The sequence below is a fragment of the Dunckerocampus dactyliophorus genome, chromosome 10 (genome assembly GCF_027744805.1).
Source record: "Dunckerocampus dactyliophorus isolate RoL2022-P2 chromosome 10, RoL_Ddac_1.1, whole genome shotgun sequence".
Taxonomy (NCBI): Eukaryota; Metazoa; Chordata; class Actinopteri; order Syngnathiformes; family Syngnathidae; genus Dunckerocampus; species Dunckerocampus dactyliophorus.
This window is the reverse complement of record NC_072828.1, coordinates 14,547,645-14,571,018: the sequence shown is the minus strand read 5'-3', so window position 1 is coordinate 14,571,018 and position 23,374 is coordinate 14,547,645. Positions and strand designations below refer to the sequence as shown.

At 39.1% G+C, this 23,374-nt stretch overlaps 2 protein-coding genes across 3 annotated transcripts in view; both read left to right on the top strand.

Moving 5' to 3' along the window:
* The first annotated feature begins 832 nt into the window (after positions 1-832).
* On the top strand, positions 833-15,963 carry hmg20b (high mobility group 20B). Of its 2 annotated transcripts, none has more exons than XM_054790742.1 (9): positions 833-873; positions 1,145-1,299; positions 1,409-1,609; positions 1,704-1,824; positions 1,896-1,942; positions 4,402-4,468; positions 7,170-7,385; positions 11,288-11,420; positions 12,895-15,963. In XM_054790742.1, the coding sequence occupies exons 2-9, from the start codon at positions 1,219-1,221 to the stop codon at positions 12,905-12,907; spliced, it is 879 nt and encodes a 292-aa protein (XP_054646717.1). In that variant the 5' UTR covers positions 833-873; positions 1,145-1,218; the 3' UTR covers positions 12,908-15,963. The 2 variants fall into 2 exon arrangements, with proteins under 2 accessions (XP_054646717.1, XP_054646718.1); XM_054790743.1 differs by having other exon boundaries at positions 848-939.
* Positions 15,964-16,440: 477 nt separating this feature from the next.
* Positions 16,441-23,374, top strand: part of unc13a (unc-13 homolog A (C. elegans)) — a 69,946-nt gene continuing 63,012 nt past the window's right edge. Inside the window, exon 1 of the mRNA XM_054788549.1 lies at positions 16,441-16,798. Coding sequence (XP_054644524.1) covers positions 16,777-16,798 — 22 coding nt within the window. The 5' untranslated portion in view covers positions 16,441-16,776. The remainder of the gene's footprint in view (positions 16,799-23,374) is intronic.

Here is a 23,374-nt window from a genome sequence, read left to right as displayed (position 1 = left end):
TGAGCAGTATATATATATATATATACTGGCCATCTATAAAATTTTAGGTATCAACTTATAAGACCAATGAAAAATGTATGGCACAGCCAGTACTTCTAGATCAGGGGTGTCAAACTCGTGGCCCGTGGGCCATTTGCAGCCCGCCAAGTCACATTTTGCGGCCCGCGACTTGTCTTCAAAGATTACTGTAATATGGCCTGCGACAAGCCAGTGTTACGCGTAGGATGCACACATAAGCCTACACTGAACTAAGAGTGAGTGAGTCACTTAAAAAAATGTGGTAAAAAAATTCCACCCATTTTCTATACCGCTTGTCTTCATGAGGGTCACGGTTAAGCTGGAGCCTATCCCAGCTGAATGCAGCAAAATATAAACTGTAAATAAATAACTTATTTATTTGATCCACCCTATTACTGTATCAAGATATTATTGTTATTGTGAGCCATGTATCGTATCATATCATGAGGTACCCTGAGATTCCCAGCCCTACTCCCAAAACTTGATGCGGCCCAGCCTCACTCAGACTCTACTTCCATTGGCCTTAAACGCCCTATATATATATATATATATTTATATTTATTTATTTATTTATATATTTTCCCCCTTCAATTTAAAATGTGCAAAGATGGCAATGGCAATCTATAAATTGCAGATCGCCTCAATTCGAACGCGGCAGGGTCTCTAGTAGCTACTTAAAAGACGTTGAGCTCCTGTTCAAAATAAGTATGAAAAGGCACGGTTGATCGTATTAACCAATGAGCAGTGACGTTACTGACCATACGAAAAGAATGAATTGGCCAATCATGAATCACGTTATTGACGACTCGCGTGCAGATCTGGCTTGCCTTCCGGCTCAACTTCCTGTTTTTTCCGGTGAGACGAATAATATTTATCCAAACGGAATTAAAAAAATATATAATATTCATCGGTCGACTTCATGTAAGCACCTACGCGTAACTATAAAATTACTATGTTTGATTTTATTTGCTATTTTCTCCCCGTCTGTGTTTTTTTGTCTGTGTAACTGTCTCGTAATTAGCTTCATTGGCTTGCTAGCGGGCAGGCTAGCAAGACAAGCATCTTCCATGCGGGGACGTTGTTGTTTTTTCAAATTCACATTTTGTTGACTGGTCTCTCTGTGCAGATGTTTCCGTCACAGCGTAGTTTCGACGGAATTTGTCTGACTTGGTGAACACCCAGTTGGACTGACAAGGAATCATGGGTGGGATAAAACAGGAGCAGAATGATGCTCCGCAGCAGCCTAAAGCTTCACAGTCAACAGAGCACCCTCAAGAGGAGGTGGGTGCTGATTCATCATGTTACATTCGATTACTTGTGCCACAATTTGATGAATGAAAAACATACCACCCTATTACACTCAGCTGCTTATTGCTTAACATCATTGCAGCCCAAGAAGAGAGGATGGCCAAAGGGCAAGAAAAGAAAGAAGGTGCTTCCAAATGGCCCAAAGGCACCAGTCACCGGCTATGTCCGCTTCTTGAATGAGCGACGCGAAGTTATGAGGGCCCGATATCCTGACCTGCCTTTCCCAGAAATTACCAAGCGACTTGGAGCAGAATGGACGCGGTTAGCACCAAATGACAAACAGGTACAAATCCTGTTGGCTGAGGGTGGCATATCTGTAAAGTTATATAACAGTTAGTTATATAAATAGTCAACAAGAGTTTGTTTTTCTTAACCAGCGGTACCTGGATGAGGCGGAGCGTGAGAAGATGCAGTATGCTCAGGAGCTGAAGGAATATCATCAGACTGAGGCGTATCAGATCACCAGCGCCAAGATACAAGACAAGAGGATTAAGAAAGGTGGACTTCATTGTGGTCCCCTTTGCATTGTGGTCTTTTACTCTGCATCATATCAGTATTTTATCTTACAGAGGACAGTCCATCTGTAATCATCAGTGCAAGTTCAGGATTGCCAAAGGTGTGTGTGACACTCTCATAACACCATCCTAACCGTCAGTTAAAATAATTTGTATGGAACTCCACATGCAGAACACAAAAGTGTTTCTAATATTTTTGGTTAGTGCTGTCAGGAGACTTAAAAAGTGGAGACATTATTTTATGAACAGTAATTAATTGATCTCATTAATCTTTTTTAATGTCACCTAAAAATTGCTGAGACCCTTAGGTAACATTTGTGGGTGTTTATATGCAAAGTTTCTAAGTTTATAGACTTTGAAGCCCCTTGTGCATGCGGCAGCGTGTCCGCTCGCCATGACAGTCCACACACAGCATAATCGAGCTGATGCTTTGCTAAACCGTGTTTGGGGTAGCAGGACGGGATGTGGTGGGTTGTCAAAACACTGCTAATAGTGAGGGGGTAACGGGAATGTAAAAAAACTCGGAAATAGCAGCATACGTGGTAACCTCCATGGGAGATTCCTCGGCATAAAAAAATACACTGCTAATAGATAGATATGACCTGAGAATACAATGACCAGGGTAAATGAGAATATTTACAGGAATAATAGATAGCTAAATACTTTTTATCTATTTATGTAATAATAAAAGTAATAATGGCGGTGCAGGCAGCAGTGGTGTTCAAGATCCCGCTGTAAATGACGATGATGATGGCTGTATTTGCTTGAGAGATGAGGAAGAGTATCATAGTTGGATCAGACATTTTGATGAGCTGGTATTGTGGAGACAGGGATCTGACAAATTGACGTCCTAATATGCACATTAGATACATTTACTCCCATCACAAACGTTGGGTCATATTGACGATTTTTCTAATTTACAGTATACCTTTATCTCCAACCATTTTCTAGCTACAAACTTTTGAAATAGTAATGTCAAAACTGAAAAACTCTGGCGCCTAAAGGGTTAAGAAAGCATCTCAAACGGAGTGGGGAAGAAGCCAAAAACGTACCACTTCCACACAGAATGGGAGAACTTTTTTTTCACTTTTTTTCATGTCGGACATGTCATGGCTGACTACATGCAGTGTGAAGGTAATCTAATCTAATTTCATGTGTCATCAATGTAACATTACTGACGCCTAGTGACCAGACCACTACATATAACTTGTTGTTCAATATTTTGACTAAAAATGGACCTTAGTCAACCACGAAAAAGCGATCATTTAATTAATTTTTGAAAGAGTGAAGGAGCGATGTTCCATGCTGTAGCGAGGGATGACTATTGCTGTGTTCTTTTGCCAATCTCCAAATAATTACAAAATAAACATAAAATAAAACATAAGATCCATATGAAGTACTGAAGTTAACACATCAAAAAACAGTCACAGTGACCACATCAAAAATATTATTGGCCATCACCATCAATAAAGTGCTTAGTCACTTCCAAACAGCTGAGGTCCAGTGATCTCCTGTTACAGCAACATAGGTGAGCGAATCCTCTACCAAAATCTTAATATTTTTATGTTTTTGTCGTCGTACATCTTGCTGATTTTGATCATCACTGCAGTGTTGCACAATGGCTTGTATGATGGGTCATTGGATGCAGTTTGCAACACCTCTGTTAACCCCTTGTCTTCTACTATGGCATACAGTTCATCACGATCCACTTGGAAAGAACATCCGTCACCCTGTTGGTCGCAGACGTGCTCATACTTGGGGTGTTGTCCCTGAGTTTAGTTTGGCGAAGAGCTTTGCTATGGCTCGCTAAATTGCTAACGTCTTTGCTGCTAACGTTAGATGTGGCTGCACTCATGACTGGGTCCTTTGCATTGATGTGGTAGGTTAAAATTGAGCTGCTTCGCTAGTAAGCAAACTCAGTTTTACAAAGAAGCCACTTCACTCTACCTTTATCAGTGGTGCCGTCGGGGCGTTTTTGAAATGTAAATTTGCCATTCATTGGACAGACAACTCTCATATGCACCTCCATTTTCAATTCTCCTCGCTGCAACTCGCCATTCCTCACCTTGCCCTCCCAACTACAACAGGAGCCTGAAAGCTTAGGCTAAACAAGCCCAAACACAATGACAGCCAATCAGTCCATTGCAGGCTGTGGCTGACCTTTGTGTTCCACCACTAACAACTCAAGTACAAAAAGCCCAACACATAAAACCGGATTCATATGAAAAGGCAACTTGCATACAGAAACTGTCATGTTAGAGATTGATTAGATTAATGTGATTTTAAAAAAACACTATATATGACTAAATAATTACAGTCGATGCACTAATTTGACACCCCTAATTTTGGTTACCCCATTTAGCTACATGAGTGAAGCAAAATATTGCAAATAGCTCTAAGTATGATGCAGTGCAGTTCTACGCCTCAATAAACATATTGGCAAATGAATGACTGTCAATGTCAAACCTGAGCATTATTAGACACATTTGTATTTGATTGCATTAAATTATATCTGTATGAATTTGTTTCCTGTTTTCTAAACATTTTTTTTCTTATGAAGGCGTCTGAGCTCCCAAGCAGGTTTGACATCCCAATCTTCACAGAGGAGTTCCTTGATCAGAACAAAGGTAAACATGTTTTTCATGTTGTGGTTCACTTTCATGCAGTCTTGGACCAAAATGTCGAGTAATTTGGAATAAGTTACGACTGTGACTGCTCTCTGAACTGTAATGTATTGCACTACTTCTGTGTAGTGCTGAAGTGCTGAATTCTACAGTATGGCTTTTATATTTAATACATTCATTGCACGTACCACTTATACATTACAAGTAAAACTAATGTTATGCTACTTTCAATGGATCTTTTGTACTTTTTCACAAAATCAAACATCAGCTAATTGGGGCCAAAATGAACTAATTTCAAACAGAAAATGTAGAGTAAAAATATAATATAGTTAGGGCTGTCAAATGATTACAAATTTTAATCAGATTAATCACTTTTTAAAAATTACTTAATCATGATTAATCACCATTAGCAACTACTAAATGTATGGTATGTCTGAAACATACCTATTTTTACTATATTTAATTAACTGAAAGATAAATGACAGGACGGGATTATATCTGTTTGTATGTACTAACTGCTCCAAATGTATTGAATATGTCTATCAAGCTAAAAGATACCACACAAGTCTAAAAATCAATTTGTCTTACATTAGTCTCTTGAATAGTAGCAGAACATTGGAATCCCACTTTAAACTTTTTTGTTATTATGAGCAATGAGGGGCTGCCTTAAAAGTCATCACATAATTTAAGGTAAATTGACTTGCTTTTGGTGTATTTCCCAGCATACTTAAATTTAGGGCTGGGCGATATATCGATATTTTTAAAATATATATATTTACGTTAAGTATGATATCAAAATCAGCCATATTGTTGATATCGATGTAGACTGGATTTGCACTGTATTTCCCTCATCCCTGCGGCTCCAGTCAAAGGGAAAGCGTCTACGGTGGAAGAATTAGCCAGCAAGGAATAAGCGGTAGCTCAGTAATGTGGAGGTACTTCAAATTCAGAGCATAAAAAAATATTTTTCACCACCTCAAAACTTGGTACAAACTCCCAATATGAGGAATGTGTGAAGCTGCGCACTGTCTGCTGCGCTCCTGTTGCAATCCTCATGAAAGGAAACGCAAAGTGGTGTCCTATCACATTGTTTAGTTGTGGTCCCCGTTGCAGCAGACGAAAAATGGCTTTAAAAATCTGTTTAAAACAATGGACTTGCAATGTCCAGCGAGCTTCGCTGTTCTACACTGCACTACTGTTCAATTTAGTATTTTTGAGTTGCTGACATTTTAAAATTTCCTCTTAAACCGGGCACTCCTTCATATAGTGTTATTTTATTTTTTAGCTGAGGATTTGAGCATAGCTCAAGGTTTGTTATTAAAAAAAAGATTACATTTGACTTTTTCTATGTTTATTTCAAAAGAGAATGGCCTACTTTATTTTAGAGGCTATTTTTAGATACAATTTCTTTATGTGCAGCTTTAAAATAAAAAAAAATCAAAATAATACAACTTGACACGCATATTTGGCTTTGATTTTGTCTAAACTCATTTTGCTTAAAAAAATATGGGGATATATATCATATATTGATATTACCTAAATACCTAAATATATCGGATTATGAGTTTTGGTCCATATTGCCTAGCGCTACTTAAAGGTAGCAAATTGTACATCCGAATTAACCCTGAATGCATCTTGCGTTCTTGTTATGAGAATGAGGACGTGTCGTTCCCAGGATGAACGGACTACAGACGTGTGTGAGTTGGAGATGCATACAGTATGTGGTGTATACTGCATTTGATGTGTTCAGGTCAGAATGAAGTTGTAAAAGAGCGTCATACTCTGTGACTGTGTAGGGATGCTCCACTGTGCTTCCTTCCGTCTGCCGTCGTAACAGAGAGTCATGTAACATAATTAATGAATTAAAGTAGTTACCACCGTTAAGACATTATTTTTGACATCTGTAAATATATTTATTTGCCAGGCATTGCATGCGTAACATGTACACACACTGAGTGACATCACAACCTATCATTGCTGCAGCAGCTATCATGGTTATTGTCTGTTCTGTACCATAATGGATCTATAATCACTGAAAGGTTAGTCAAACCCTGCAGGAAAGCGGGATGTGTACAACAACCCTAGTCACAGCAAGAGGAGCAGTACATACTGACTAAGTTAAGAGAGTAAATGGATATGTTATAATTGTGCTTAGGCCTGTCACAATAGCAAACTTTGCTGGTCGATAATTGTGCTATAAATTATCAACGATAATCGATAATTTTGACTTTTTTTTTTTTTTAGACGATATTATCATTAAGTTTATCATTCAGTGATCACTGTGTCATGTCACATTTGAGCCACTAGATGGTACTCAAGTGTAGTGTATCTGTGTGAGGCACAGAAGATGCCTACTACAGCACTTACGAATCGCGGGGCCACCACTTCACATACCCTGGGTATTGCACCACCTGGCACTATACGTTCACTTTGCCGATCAAACGCCCCAGCAAGCGCCAACCGCCGGGACAAATGCCCCACAGCACCAAACACTGACATGAACTGGAATTGTGGCATTCGGCTTAGAAACTTCACAAAATCACTTTTGTGTTTTCATTCATATTAGCGTTTGCTTGCTAACTGCTAGCTAGTACTCAGTGTATTCAATCACTACATAGCTAGCCCCTGCCTCCAACACTTAGAAAATGTATGTATGGACTCTGAAGACAATGAGAAAATTGGATTTTATCATTGCTTTCTGCAGCTCGAGAGGCGGAGCTGCGTCGACTTCGCAAGGCCAATATTGAGTTTGAGGAGCAGAATGCGGTGCTGCAGAGGCACATCAAGGACATGTGCACCGCCAAAGAGCGCTTGGAGGCTGAATTGGGGCAGGACGAGAAGCGCACGCAGGTTCTTCATCAGCACTTGCTGGCCATTAAACACACTCTGGTCAACAGTCTGTCTGCAGTTCCGCTACCAGGTAAACAGCTTAAAACATTGTGCTTGCTTTGAGTGACAGACTCGGGATGCCATTCAAAGTTTAATAAGTAAATAAGTGCAAGCATAGCAGGGAAAGACAGGGGACATGAAGCTAATAACTGTGTTCACATTCAATTGCACAAGACAACTGTAAAAAATAAAGTAACTTGCAGAATTGTCCACTACACTAGAGTAAACCATCCACTCAGAAGATAAAAAAGCTGCATGTTGGCCACAAAAATAATACAGAACTGAAGAACTTCACTTGCCAGGGTAACCTCACTCCATTGTAGTTGTATTGTAGGTATACAGTTGTCCCTCGTTTATTGGGGACCGGACCGCGATAAGTAAATTTCCGCAAAGTAGGATTCAATATTAATAATAATGAATTGAATATTTTTGTAGTTAGAGCATAGAAAACCTGTTTGACTTTGAAATGTGGTTTTTACCATTATTAGAGCCCTGTAGACATTAAATAACACCCATATAGTCACCTTTACACATCTATTATTCTTTGTTTACACCGCATTGCTTAACACTTACAGTATGTGCAGGCTACGGGATCACTGCAAGAGATGGCCTCCGCTCCTAACAAGCTACCAAGCTAACTAGTTAGCCTCCAATTTATTTATCCTAAACTTAAGAAAAGGTTTCAAATGGAGTGGAGAAGAAGGACAAAGTAAAAAGCCAAAAACCTATCACTTCCACACAGAATGGGGGGAGAACTTGTTTTCACCCTGCCATGGCTGACTCCATGCAGTGTCAAGGTATTGTAATACACTAGGTCCCCAACTTACGAACATCCGACATGCGAACATTCGGAGGTACGAATGCAAGGTGACTGGTCTATATTTTCATGTATTTTGCCTTGTAGTAACTCCATCAGTATTTCTACTGCTACAGTACATGCTTGACCAGTAGAGGGCACTGTGGCACTGCTAATGGGACCAACAGGTAGAGGAAGAGGAGAGAGGAAGGCTAAGTTGTTGTTGTATGATACAACACGGACAGAGCGTGTGATTAAAGTTTTTGAAGAGTTAATAGGCCTGCTTAATTCTACACCACCCACAGAACACCACCTCTTTTAGAAGAGTCTAACGACGACAACTTGTCCTTTTTTCAATAACTCCTCCTCCTCCTCCACCACAACGACGTATGCTCGACCACTTCTCTTCAAAGGTAAATAACATTTATCATTACGTATTATTGTATCATTTTTATTATTATTGTTTTTTTTCATTAATTAACCTCGTTTAATATTACTACTACATCCAAACTCATCTTTACATACATACGCATATATGTACTGTATATATGTATACACATACATGTAGTACCTATATAATTGGTAAATTACCTTTTGTTGGACTTACAAACAAATCGACTTGCGAATGGTCGTCTGGAACCAATTGTGTTCGTTGGTTGGGGACTTAGTGTATAAGATAATGTCTCTTCAATGTAACCTTACTGACACCTAATGAACAGAATACTACATATGACTTGTCTTTCAATATTTTTTTTACTAATAACAGGCCATAGTCAACCATATGATGACTATATGCCTTATTGCAGTTACGTTCTTGTTCCAAATGGTACATTATCAAATATGGTCTCCTGATTTAGTGTCAACATTAAGTCCATAGAATGGAAAGGCAGTAGAGCTTGAGGTGCAGAGCTAACACGTTCACTTTGAAATGCACAAAGCCAACTGTTACTAAAAAAGTAGCATGCAGCCTCGTCTGTCCAAACCCATCCTGAACATACAACAACTCCGGTGTGGCGAAAAAAATAGTAGCCTGGGTCACCTCACTCAATATGTTTTTCTTGTAGTTGTAGGAACATATCTTGTATTGCAGTTCTTTTCTTGTTCCAAGTGGCGCATTTATCAAATTGGCTCTCTTAGATTCAGTTTCACCATTAAAAGCGAACATGTTCATTCATTCAAATGCACAATAGTAACTGGCAGTACCTTGACAGCCTGTTCAAATCCACTCTGAACAAACTGCAGCAACAAGTTGGGACAAAAAATATGCAAATTATTATGTTAGCCAGGGTGACATCACTACATTTAGTTTTATTTAGTTGTAGGAAAATAACTTGTTGTAGTTATTTTCTTTTTCCAAATACTCTGGTCCAATTTAAAATTTCTTGATTTGATTGATTTAGTATTAAATGGAAAGGCAATGGAGCTTGAGGCTCAGAGCTGTCATGTTCATAAAAACCAGATGTAACAAAATAAACTAACCCACATCGTCATGACTGTCATTCCACAAGATGAAAACATCCTTTCTGAACATATAGAAGCTGCAGTTTGGCGTAAGAAATGATGCACTAGCTTCACTTTTCTGCGTAACTTCACACAAGTTTACTCGCACATTTGCGATTCAGTATTCATGACCCCACAAATTTGTAGGTTGTTGGTTTAAAATAAATAAATAATATGTGACCTGTCTGATTTTTTTTTCATGTCAGCGTGAACAGTAAAATTCAGATTGTTTTTCAAATGTGACAATGGCCTCTTTTGTATGTAAATATTAATCTGATATGTATCCAATGCTACTGCAGCCTGAATGTTCGGGTTGCGTACATTGACCTTTACACCAGCGAAAGGCGTGTTTTGCCGAGTGAGAGTTAGAGAAAGTTACTCAGATGTAGGCACAAGTTCATCTTTTCTTATTAAATCTAATGATATTATTTAAAAAATGTGTGTCAGTGAAGAGGCTCACTTCAACAATGTCCCACCGTTCCTGGCTCCGACACAGGAACAGACATCACAGCAAGTTCTCCACAAACTGCCGTAGCTAAAATTTTTCCCTATTCCTTTTTAATTTCTTACGCAGAATAATTTGGCTAAGAAAATGCTAACTCCGGTTGCACAAATTCCTGAAATTACCACAAATACGCCAGGACTGAGATGCCATGTTTACTTCCGTAAGCACATTCGTGGGTGATGTAGTGTTTACACACAAATATGACTACATAAAACAATCAAATTTTAACAAATAATTTGAATTGGGCATCATGCCCTGTGGTGTGAACATAGCCATACTTTTCAAGTAATGTCGGGCCTCCGATTTTCCTTCATGTCTTTTTTGTCAATATGGATGTGAAATAGGTCTTAAATTTGACTTGTTGAAACCTGCAGAGACCCTGTTTTTAAGAATACACTCATCAGCACCCATCTTATTCAACAGATGTCAGTAATCATTTATGAATATGTTATAATAATAGTAAAATATACAACTTCCATGTACCACTGTTAGAAAGCCCACAATGTTTACGTTTATATATTTACATTCCACTGATATATTTCATCAAGCATTGATATTTTGGTACTTGGTTGAGTTGTGAATCTAATTCCATCTGTTTGTTGATCGTCTTACATTATCACACAATAGTGGTTAGTACCTATACATTTGATACTTTTAAATGTGTTTAATAAGTGTGTGTATTGAGTTAACAGTAGCAATTGAAAGAGAGGAGTATTCTCGAACTGAATCCAATCTAATAATTGCAACAGTGACTTTTATTGCAAATGTTAACAGAAAATTGGAGGAAAAGGTCAGCGTCAAGCCAGTAGGAGGGTTTGGAGGGGGGGAGAGAGAGCCAAACATAGATGGGCGTTTCAATTTTTTGTCCATTTGCTGGTGGTCCAGGAACGAAAAGCATAGCATAGCTCAACTGTATAACTTATTTTAGTCCCTATTGGTTCTTTTTAGCATTGCCAGTTGTTGGGTCCTACAGCATCTATAAGGCCTGCATTGTGACGTAACCTAACCATGTTAAGAACCTTAAGATCCATCATTGTTTTTGGTTCTGTTGCATTTATATTCCTATTTTTCAACAATTAACAACTGTTGTGAATTCCACATTTTTCACTTTTCTTCTTTTGTCTTTTAACAGGCACAGGTGAGACGGCATCACTCGGAAATCTGGACTCGTATCTCAGTCGTCTCAGCGGAGTGCTGGAAGGCAACCCTCACAAGCACCGGGCTTTGCTCACGCAGCTTTGCGACATCCTCTCTCATGTGGACAGGTAGCTCATGCCTCTCTTGCACAAGCTAAACTTGAAAAGCTGCACACGAAAAACTATTTTTTCATTCAGTTCATCCAGCACATTCAAATATCTACACACCGTAACTGGCACATACTATTCTAATTACTATATTTCCTGAAATACTGTAGTGCAGAGGATATTTATTTACCAAACAGCAGAGAATATTAGGCATTGCATTTGGCGTTTCCACACAGTCACATGGATCTTGTCTGTTTGAGGGGAGGCATTTACAGGGTGTCTCAAAAATTTGACATTATTTGAAATGTGATCTGCGTAACTACATGTCCGTGGTCTGGGCTGTACAAACTTTTTCCATCTAGCGCCGCATAAGGAAAAATTTAAGGATGCTGACTGAGGCCACTTTGATACATTTTGTACATTAAAGAGGCTAAAACCAATCCACTATAGGTCAATATATGCTCGTTAAAATTTGAAATATTTTTAGCGAGAATTAACTTTGATTAGATTACAACATTTTTATTTTTTCTTTCTTTCTTTTTTTTTTAAGTAGTAGTGGATGCACTCCAGGATTAGGTGAGGCAGGGTGTCTATGAGAACAGATGCCAATGTTTAGGGTTGGGCATCGTTTGAATTTGAATGAATCCGATTCCGGTTCTCAACGATTCTTAGTGGATGAAATGTCTGAATTTTTTTAATGATAGGAACTTTTTTTTAATCAACTTTACTATGAATTTCTCACAGGGCTATTTTAAATATCATACCATTCAGCTTGAATATAAATGTTATGAAGTTTCTTTTACAGGAGTGCACTTTGACAAAAGATGTTTACTTTTGAAAATGAGTAATTTTGTTTGCTGCCTCAAAGCAGTTTTTAATAACACCCTTATTTTGTTAACACATGTAAACAGGATGCCCAAAGTGTTCTTATTTTGAGACCGGAAGTGTTTTGTGTGCTCCCTTGACTGTTGCTAATAGAGCCGGACTGTGCACGTGAATAAACTTGCCAAGCTGTAGCCATAGTTCCCGTCCTTTATTTAATGTTCACCAAACTTCCACGACATCAGTGAGCAACCTGAAATCCTCGGTAATATTAGCATGAGACCGATGTCATTTATTGTTTGACTTCCCTGATTCTGGCTGCTTAGAGGAAGTCCGAAGTAGCTCGTCAAAGACGAGGCACTCTTGTTCTTTCTACTCTTCTTTTTATTAAGTTAAGCCAAACTTTTTAGCCGCTTCCTCTTCGTTGGCGCTTGCTGGTTTCGTCTTTGTTGTGTTTGCGACTATTTCTTCTGGTCGGCAATGTGCGCATTGAAACTACGGATCCAAATAAAAAATTTTAACTATCCCAGGAGAATTGATGTTAGTCCCGGTTCCCATTGATGCTCAAGACTCGATGCCCAACCCTACCAATGTTTCATAAAATATGTCAGTAATCTTATCACTAACATGTTTAAATGTGCTCTATTCCCAAACAACATGTTTATGTTTCCAGTGAGAAGCTATAGGAGGGCAACCCCAGCCCCCCACCCCGAGTCATTCCTGCACCAGGCGCACAAATGTAATGCACGGCATTGTTGGGTCAAATTGGCACCTTTTGAGGATGTGGACATCTGAAGGAAAGAAAGGGCGGTGCATTCAGTCAAAATTATGTGACTTCATGATGTGTGCACACAACATTTCCACGTTTATGTTCCGTCTGCTTACTTCCTGAACATGCATTAAGCCGACAGTGGGGCTATAATTAAGTTTACAAGTAATGCCGCTTGGCATTGGTGGATGGGATAATGTGTACGCAGAGTTATTTAGCTGTAGATAAATACACATTCAATGCTGAGGAATTTGCTTTTGACCTAACATGGATAATGGAATTTTACTGTCATGTCATTTTATATTTGTGAAAGTGTCTTTGTACTTTTATTTCCCAAATGCTGATTGAACCATGCTGGAAATATTTCCACCAGAAGGTAAAACCGAGTTTGTGTTTTTGTTCTTGTGAAACAATTAGAAACAACTATTCATGTTAATTCCAAAACAACATACACTCAATGTACTACAGAGATCCAGTGAATGCTCTATATGAAAATGGCTGCCTTTCCATAGATAATGATAATAATGCTAAGAGTTGATTGGTATTATTGTATTTGATTAGCTCTTAAATGGGATCTAATTCATTTGTGCATGTGTTCCTGGTGTAGCCAGTACATAAACAAGTTATCCACAATGTCTTAAATACAATTTCTGGCAAAAATTATGGAATCGCCAGTCTCGCGGGATGTTCATTCAGTTGTTGGAAAAAAAAAGCAGATCACAGACACAACACAAAACTAAAGTTATTTCAAATGGCAACTTTCTAGCTTTAAGAAACACTAAAAGAAAGCAAGAAAAAAAATAAAGCATTGGTAGTCTGCAACATTTATTTTTTTAGACCAAGTAGAGGGGAAAAAATTATGGAATCACTCAATTCTGAGGAAAAAATTGTGGAATCATGAAAAAAGAACACTTCATCACACCACTAGTACTTTGTTGCACCACCTACTGGCTTTTATAACAGCTTGCAGTCTGAGGCATGACTCAAATGAGTGAGAAACAGTACTCTTAGTCAATCTGGCTCCAACTTTCTCTGATTGCTGTTGCCACATCAGCTTTGCAGTTTGGAGCCTTCTCATGGACCATTTTCTTCGACATTCACCACAGATTTTCAGTTGGATTGAGATCTGGGCAATTTGCAGGCCATGACATTGACCATGTGTGTCTTTTTTTGCTCTATGGCACGGTGCATTATCATCTTGGAAAAATGATTATATCATCTCCAAACATCCTTGAAATTGACGGGATAAGAAAAGTGTCCAAAATGTCTACGTAACCTTGTGCATTTATTGAAGATGTAATGACAGCCATCTCCCCAGTGCCTTTACCTGACATGCAGCCCCATATCATCAATGACTGTGGAAATGTGCATGTTTTCTTCAGGCAGTCGTCTTCATAAATCTCATTGGAATGGCACCAAACAAAAGTTGCAGCATCATCACCTTGCCCAATGCAGATTGACGTTTCATTACTAATATGACTTTCATCCAGTCATCCACAGTCCACCACATTGTTTTTTTCTGTTCAGGTGTTACTGGTGTCTTTCAATTAACTTTTCTGTGCTTTCTTACAGTTCGGTCACAGACGTTGACTCCTGTTTCATCCCATTTGTTCCTCATTTGTTTTCCTGTGCATTTTCTGTTTTCAAGACATACTGCTTTAAAGTTTTCATGCTTTGATGTCTTCCTTGATCTACCAGTGTGCTTGCCTCAAACCACCTTCCAATGTTGTTTGTACTTGGTCCAGATTTTAGAAACAGCTGACTGTGAACAACCGACATCTTTTGCAACATTGCATGATGATTTACCTTCTTTAAGAAGTTTGATAATCCATTTCAAGTGACATCTCTCATGTTGGAGCCATGATTCATGTCAGTCCACGTGGAGCAACAGCTCTCTGAGGTGTGATCACTCCTTTTTAACTGTAGACTAACCAGCAGATCTTATCTGATGCAGGTGTTAGATTTGGGAATTACAATTTACATGGTGAATCCATAATATTTTCCTCAGAACTGAGTGATTCCATAATTTTTCCCTCTACTTGGTTTCAAAAAGTAACTGTTACTATCACTTTTTTTTATTAATTTCTTTTAGTGTTTCTTAAAGCCAGAAAGTTGCCATTTGAAACGACTTTAATTTTGTGCCATGTGTGTGATCTGCTTTTTTTTCTACAAAATAAAATAACTGAATGAACATTCTCCGAGACTGGTGATGTCATCATTTTTGCCAGGGAAAATCCAGTCATTCAAATTTAAGGCCTTAAAATGTCTAAAATTCTCTTAAAATTGTATTAAATGTCTTAAATGCGACATTTAAAAGGTCTTTAAAATGTATTGACATTACTGTACTTGTATTTAAAACAAATTTTAAACTTTAGTCTTGCTATAACAACGTTATAGCATACATTGTAACTGAGCTTCCTTCATGTCTTTTGTGCTTTTTTGGCAGTATGGATCTGAAATGGGTTTTAAATTATATTCATTATGGCCTTAAAAAATGTCTTTAAAAGTCTTACATTTGACTTGTTGGAACCTGCAGAAACCCGGTAAAATAAGTAAATTAATTAGTAGGTCATTGATCAGTTATAAGTCATGAAATCTTTCAACAGATGGCACTATTGGCCTACATGGGACATACAGTTTTCAACTGTTTAAACAACAACATTTCGCTTTTTTGTTATTTGCTAAAGCAAAGCAGTTCAATGCAACCAGTTAATTTGCATTAATACTTGTTCAGATAATATTTTGATTTGCTTTTACAAGTGATCCAGCTGCAGGACCGGAACACCATCATTGCTGTGATAAACAATTGGAAAAATGAATAGAATCAATATAATCGTTATACATATAGCTATGCTCAAAGGCTTTTATAAAAGAGAGAGGGACACATGTTGCATTTATAAGCTATTTCTGACACACATTCAGACATACAAAATGCTGTATTGCAGTTCTTATGGCATACAATTCAGGTGTAAAATATATTTTTTAAAGTTAATTATTTGTTTTAATTATTATTATTATTATTTTGTAGATTTTTGTAAGTCTTGGCAGTATTTTGTTTTTAATTACCAGTAAGTTTTCAGTAATTATGACTTCTTTTTTTTCTTTCTTTTAATTAGAGGTGAAAAAAGGTATTGTTTTTTAAAACTGGTTTTGTATACACCAGCAATATTGTACTTTTGTATTATTTATTTTGTATTATTTATTTTAGTACATTTTCCCCAAAAAATAGAATTTAATTAGAAGAGCAAAAAAATTTTTTCTGTATTATTAATGATAATAAACTATTTTTAAGGTAATAGTTATTGTTCGTTTTTTAAGAGAAACTTAAAAATAACATGGCAACAAACTAAGGACTGTACCGGTGTGTAGTAAAACTGGTGGGGGGCGGGGTCGAAAATCTGTCCTTCCATAATGCCCCGCCTACCTTTCCTTCTCCCGCTGTGACGTCACCACCGGGGGGAGCTGTCCGCGCCGCGCTGGTTCTGAAAGCCAACAAGATGGCTGAACGCTGGGGAGTGGAGAGCTGAGAGAAGAAGGAGAAGAACTGATTTTCAACACGGACGCGCCCTTTTTATATTTAAGAGAGGACCTCGACGCCGGCGTTCACAGTCAAAAGTGTGAAGAAATCCCACTCATGTGTTGCGTCACGACGCCTGTGAGGCCGCGGTGCTGCTAGCGGAGTGGTCCATCTCACAGCTTCCTTCCATCGCCAGGCAAGGCTTTGGTTGTACACCCAAAGGAAAGTAGCGAAGAGACCGGGGATTGCACTAAAGGAGCCCTCGAGAGATGTCATTGCTGTGTGTTGGAGGTAAGACACTCACCTGCACTTGGTGTTAGCGTCACCTCATCACATTTATTGGGGAATTCACCACCAATATTTCTTCATGTGTCATACAGCAAGTTCCAACAAATCACTATAAACTGGATTATTTGAAAAAGAGAATGGCACATTGATTTACTTTATGGAGTAGGTCCCGGCAGCTTCTGTCAAAGGCAGTAAAACAAGATGTAACCCACTCTCAGTCACCCCAGGCAGCTGTTATGGGGTATTTACAATTGTGTTTTCATTACTACACAAATGATACCTTGAAGAGTCCGTCATCACGTGACATAATGTTCTTGCTCCACAATGATTCCTGGTTTATAATTGGCTGCTAAACATTGATTAGTATTCATTGTAGTCAAAGCTCATGCTAGTTTTGGTTGGTTTATACTCTGCCCGGTTTAAAAAAATAAAAGTAACATACATGCAATTCAGAATTCAATCCAAATTTTGGGGAAAATGCACCTCTTAAGTGCACAAAACGTAAAGGTTTAGAACTACTGTTGTGCATTATGAGACACTAAACCTTTCATATTTGGCGCGTAATCTAACAATGAGCTCTGGGTGTGTGTTTTGCTTTTTCTTTGTCTTCTTTGTGGATGTTTTTCATATACTATACATACTATACAACAGTCTAAGTGGACTCATTGTAAAGTGTTTACGATTATGAAAAGCGGTCAACCAGGCATCACACCTTTTGTAAAGAAGTGTCTTGTTTTTACATTTAAGAAACAATGGTGGTTAAGACTTTTTTTTTTTTACACTTGGTTGACAAGTTAATGCGAATAAACTGCACATTACGCCTTTATAACGTGCTCTGTGTTTGTTATGTGTAACCCCCCTATTATGTTAATTTGTTGAGAACAGCAATAATGTTCTCTCATCAGTTTGACCCGCTGCATGTTTACTTATCCAAAACATGGGGCGGGCATTATCATGCTGCAACATGAGGTAGGGGTGTCAAAAGACACTCAGTTCACGAGATGAGACGATACACAAGATTGGGTCTACGAGGACGAGATGTGATTTTAACATTACTTTAAAAATACAATGTAAAATATTAAAAATATGGGACCATATATTGCAGTCTTTCTACACGTTACCTTGCATTGCTGCACTCTTCTGCACTCTTGTGTGTATGCTATTGGCCCCGCCTCCACCCACCGAGACATAACGACTGTATGACTGACAAAAGGGCTCACTCTGTTCATGCCATTGTTGTATGAAGCAATTGCACCAAGGTGCTGAAACCAATGGACAGAGTGAACGCTCTACCTTTCCTGTTTGGAGGTGGGAGACGAGGGAAACAGACATTCATGCACATGGCAATATATCAAGTTCATTCATGTGATTAATTAATTAATTTATTGTCATTCCAGGCCTAGTTCCCACGAGATAGTATTTTTCTGAACAACAAATCTTGTCACGTTTTAATCTTGTGAGATCATGTGACATGAGATGATGGTTGTTGACGAATGGCACAACAATGGGCCTCAGGATGTTGTCACGACATAGCTGTGCATTCAAAATGCCATCAATAAAATGCACCTGTATTGTGCAATGTGACAAAACCCCACATTTTGGAGTGGCCATTTATTGTGACCAGCCTAAGGCACACCTGTACAATAATCATGCTGTCTAACCAGCATCTTGATATGCCACACCTATGACATGGATAGACTAGCTGGACAAAGAAGTGCTCACTATCACAGATTTGTGAACAATAAGCGTTGCGTTTATATTTTTGTTGAGTTTTTGTTGTACATGCACTGCTTCTGAAACAGATATGATACAATACAACAAGCACTTCTGTTTACACTTGTGTGACAAGTTACGTATGTGTGACGTACACATTACACCTTTGCAAAGTGCTGCAGTGTTTCTATGCTTAGAAGAAATAGGGCTTAATTTCTTTTTACACTTGCTTGATAAGTTAACTACACATTATGCCTTTTATAAAGCACTTGTAAAGCAGGTAACCTCCTTTTACAATTGTGTGACAAATTAACGCGAGTCATCTATGCTTTACAATTTTGTCGTTTAAGTTAAAACTGTTTTCACATCTTAATGTTGGATGAATTTACATTCTTGTATAATAGTTAATAATGTAAAATACATATATAATCTAGGAGTTCATTGACAATAGCACTACAGTAATTGTTATATACTGTATCCATAAACCCAGCAGCATTGATGTTTGATCATTGTGTTTGTACAGGTTGTTGCGTGGACGTCAGGTTTGAGACACAGCCTTGTCCCTTTATGTCCTATGTTGTCATGGCAACCAACACTCAGTCTGCACTGGTATGTTCTCATTAAGAACACCACTGTATAAGCCCAAGGCTAAGCTAAATTGTGTTTTATGTTGAGGTGATAAACATGGCAGCGGTAGTGATTGGGTCAGTGATGCGACACGACATGTTGGCTGTGATATGATGGATTGTGTTGGCACAGATGCTGAATAAGCATGTTCCGACGCAGGGATAAAGGCATGGTACGGCCTATAGAGATATATTAATTCAAACACAATCGTCAAATCTGATTAGTTCCTGACTATATAATACAGTACACACTGTAGCAGCAGAAGTCATACATTGCAAATACACTTATTGCCACTTTATTAGCCACGACTGAGGTCCAATACAAGATCTGTATTAAAAAAAAAAAATAGCATTCTCAGACTGTTGGAAACATTGTAGGTGGGTATGCAGGAATACCAAAGATTTTATTTTATTTTTTAATAAAAATTCAATTGTATTGGAAATGGTATACATGAAATACTGTATGTATAAATGGTAAATGGCCTTTCACGTGTATAGCGCTTTTCCACCTTCAAGGCACTCAAAGCTCTTTGACACAGTTAGCACATTTACCTACTGATGACGCAGCATCAGGAGCAACTGGGGGTTCAGTATCTTGCGCAAGGATACTTCGACATGATCACGGGTGGACGGAGGATCGAACCCTCAGGTTGAGAGACAACCTATCACCTGAGCCATGCTGCCCCATTGAAATAATCGTACAAATACAAATTTATTAACCCAAGATTTGCTGAAGTTGAATTCAAATGAATTTTTACTTTAGAATGTGAGGTGGCCCTCCCCTTGGGGACAGCTGATGACTTGAGGAGAGGCACAGCAGCTTGAACAAAATAAAACAAAACATCGTTTTCAAACCTGCTAAGCTAACTGCAGTTCTGTCAAAGCCAAAATGAATTGATTTTTTTTAGTTCCTAGAGTTTGGGGTGAGCAGAAACAGAAAAGGTTGTCCGGACTGTATTATGTTTATTGAGGGGAAGCCCATTTGTGCCGCACTTTGAACACCTATGTTTAACTGGTCCCATATGCCATAAGCCATTTACCTGCGAGTACCAGCAAGTGTTCCAAGCTAATGCATGATGGCTAGCGGAAACGGTGGTACTTGCCAAGCAAAAAGGGTTTTTGGTGGTACTTGGCATGCTTATCCAACAGTATCCATCCATCTTCTTCCGCTTATCTAAGATCGGGACGCAGGGGCAGCAGACTAAGCAGGGAAGCCCAGACTTCCCTCTCCCCAACTACTTCGCCCAGATACTCCCGGCGAATCCCGAGGCGTTCCCAGGCAAGTTGAGAGACATAGTCTCTCCAACGTGTCCTGGGTCTTCCCGGAGGCCTGAACACCTCCATTGGGAGGAGTCAGGGAAGCATCCTAACCAGATGCCCAAGCCACCTCATCTGGCTCCTCTCAATGCGGAGGAGCAGCAGTTCTACTCCGAGTTTCTACCAGATGACAGTGCTTCTCACCCTATCTCTAAGGGAGATCTCAGCCACCCTACGGAGGAAACTCATTTCGGCTGCTTGTACCCGCGATCTTGTCATTTCGGTCACTACCCAAAGCTCATGACCATAGGTGAGGGTAGGAACGTAGCTCGACCGGTAAATTGAGAGCTTTGCCTTTCAGCTCAGCTCCCTCTTCACCACAACGGACCAATGCAGAGTCAGCATCACTGCAGACGCCGCATCAATCCGCCTGTCGATCTTGCGTTCATATCCAATAGTATGTTTTGTATAGTAGCAGTAATAAATCTGGATGAGTGAAGCTTTTAGTAACTTTAAATGAGAAAATACTGAATCCAGACCAGGGGTGTCCAAAGTTTTTCCAGCGAGATAGAAAACTGAAGGATGACACTTTTTATACATTAAAGATGCTAACACCAATCCAACGTAGGTCAGTATATCTAACTGAACAAAACAGCCACATCTTAGCTTTGTATTGTAGATGACAAGGAAAATTAGTGTCATTAACATTAATCATGAATTTATTACATTTTTACAATATGTTGATGGCCAATGAAAACCAAGCTGTGGGCTGATAATGGCCCCCAGGCCACACTTTGGACATCTTTGCTCTAGACCAGTGGTTCTGAAGTTTGGCTGCGGGACCCACCATCACCCCTCAATGACAAGCGGTGACACAAATTGCAGAACATTTTTACACTCAAACTTCTCAAATATCTTTTATTTATAGGGACTGTTTGCAAGGGTTACACAGCTGCCTAGAGGGCGCTAACTTTTGAACTTGTTGCAAGCATTATACCCCGCCATTTTCCTGCTTCGAACATGTAAGCTATGCCCAAAGTAACTGGAGGCAGGAGCCTTTGCTAACGCTGGCAGTGTGAAGGTGTAGATGTAGAACATCCTTCTAGTATTTCTCATATCTAATGCAAAGGACAAGTACAAATTCAGTAAAACATTTAAGTTAATATCTGGGACTACTTTTGTGTGCATGCGCGCATGTGTGTGTGTAAGAGCCAATCATAAACTTCAGTCATCTTATTCAGGCCGAAAGACCATTTCTATGCAATTTAATTTGTAATTGTGATAAATATAATTTTTTCTGTCAAATCTGTTTTTTAAAACCACTTAGCATATAACGTTCAAGAAACACATAACACATAACATTCAAGAAAATCAAGCGAGTCGAGCTGCTCTGATGCAACTCTTCAGATTAAAAAGTGCTAGTCCAAAGATTTAAATATACAAATGTAACTTTTTTTTCTGATAATTCAGCAGGTAAGTTTAATAATAGGAGAATAATTTCTTCTGTAGACCACCCCTCTGCCCAGGTCAATGGATCAAATCGGGCATGAAACACCTCCTAGCCCGTCATACTGTACCTGGAAGTCTACATTTTGGGTGCAATTCCCCCATGCAACTCAACGTGTACTAAAACGATGAGATGTGGTTTCTTTTCATGACAATCTCTTCTCAAGCAGATACTATATATGCAGCTGTGTGTCAAGGCCACACTTGATGTCCTTCCCCGGGCGCTCAGGGACATTGGGTCATTACATTTTTATTTTTTTGGTAGAAACCTACGTCCCACTGAAAATGGCTCAGCTACGCACTTTTGCGTCGCGACCCACCGGTTGAGAATCCCTGCTCTACACCTGAATTCTGCAGCTTGGGAGAGTGTCTAGGATGTAACATCTTAACTGGAGCATGTCTACGTCAGAACATTGTTGCCATTGGATTTTCTCTTTAGGAGAGAAAATTACTGTGCTTCACAATCAGCCTTTTCTGGGGAAAACATTTAGCATGCCTCATCTGTTCTCTGCTTCCTCTATAATGCTGGTTTAGTCTTTTATATGCCTGCAAGCTGCAAGTACAGAAACCCACCACCTCCCTCTCCAAAACCCCCCATCCCTCTTTCTGGCACCCCCCAACCCTGTCACGCTGAAGTGGTTATTTTTAGAGTTGGGGATGCAGCTCACTGTGCCTGCTCTCTCACACACACATAGAGAGATTAATGGAGCACAAGAGAAAGGGAGATGCAGGCGCACACGTGCACGCTCGCCACATGGCAGCAGCGGCAGCGAATGACTGAGGGTGAGGAGGATGCTGGGGAGGGGGTGATGAACCGAAAGAGGAGGGAGCAGCGTTTGAGAAGGAGTGTTGGCAAGGGTGCAACCGAGGTGCATCTGCCATTTGCTGAGGGTTTCAAGGGAAGGAAGGCAAAGCAAGGAGCTTCTAGGGAATAGACGGTCCTTCCCCCACAGGGGTGTGACCACTTCAGCAGCAAATGAGCTTGTGTTCTCATGAGAATTTAGTAGGATTTCATGCTAAATGTCATGTACTCCACATGTACAGTAATTTGTAAAAGTGGAAGTTTGTGGTTTCCATTAATCCAGCCATACATTTTCTATTTACAATATCATTTGGAGGCTGGAGCCTAGACTAGGTGGGGGTTTTGGAGCTAAGAGAGAATCTAACATAGGTTTTCATGAACACAGAAGACATTCTACACTTACTTTTGAACATTAAATAAAGCTTTTTCAAAATTTTAACAAGCATTTGTATTACAATATATCCTCATGGGACAATACTATAGAAATGTAACTTGAATACCGCATATCGTACTTAGCAGCACACCTTGTATTGCAGTATCGAATTATTATCCACTGAAAATGAGTCAACACAAAGCCATTATGGCAAAGGTAGTGGTTTAGTTTATTTCAAACATACTGTACATCATTTACATTGCAGTACATCACTTGTTTACACTTGCACATTTGCAAGATGT

Bases quoted from the DNA above. Each gene is read 5' to 3' on its own strand.
- hmg20b (XM_054790742.1), top strand. From the start codon at position 1,219: ATGGGTGGGATAAAACAGGAGCAGAATGATGCTCCGCAGCAGCCTAAA. The intron at 1,610-1,703 runs GTACAAATCCTG...TTTCTTAACCAG, and splicing joins TAGCACCAAATGACAAACAG to CGGTACCTGGATGAGGCGGA. The intron at 7,386-11,287 runs GTAAACAGCTTA...GTCTTTTAACAG, and splicing joins GTCTGCAGTTCCGCTACCAG to GCACAGGTGAGACGGCATCA.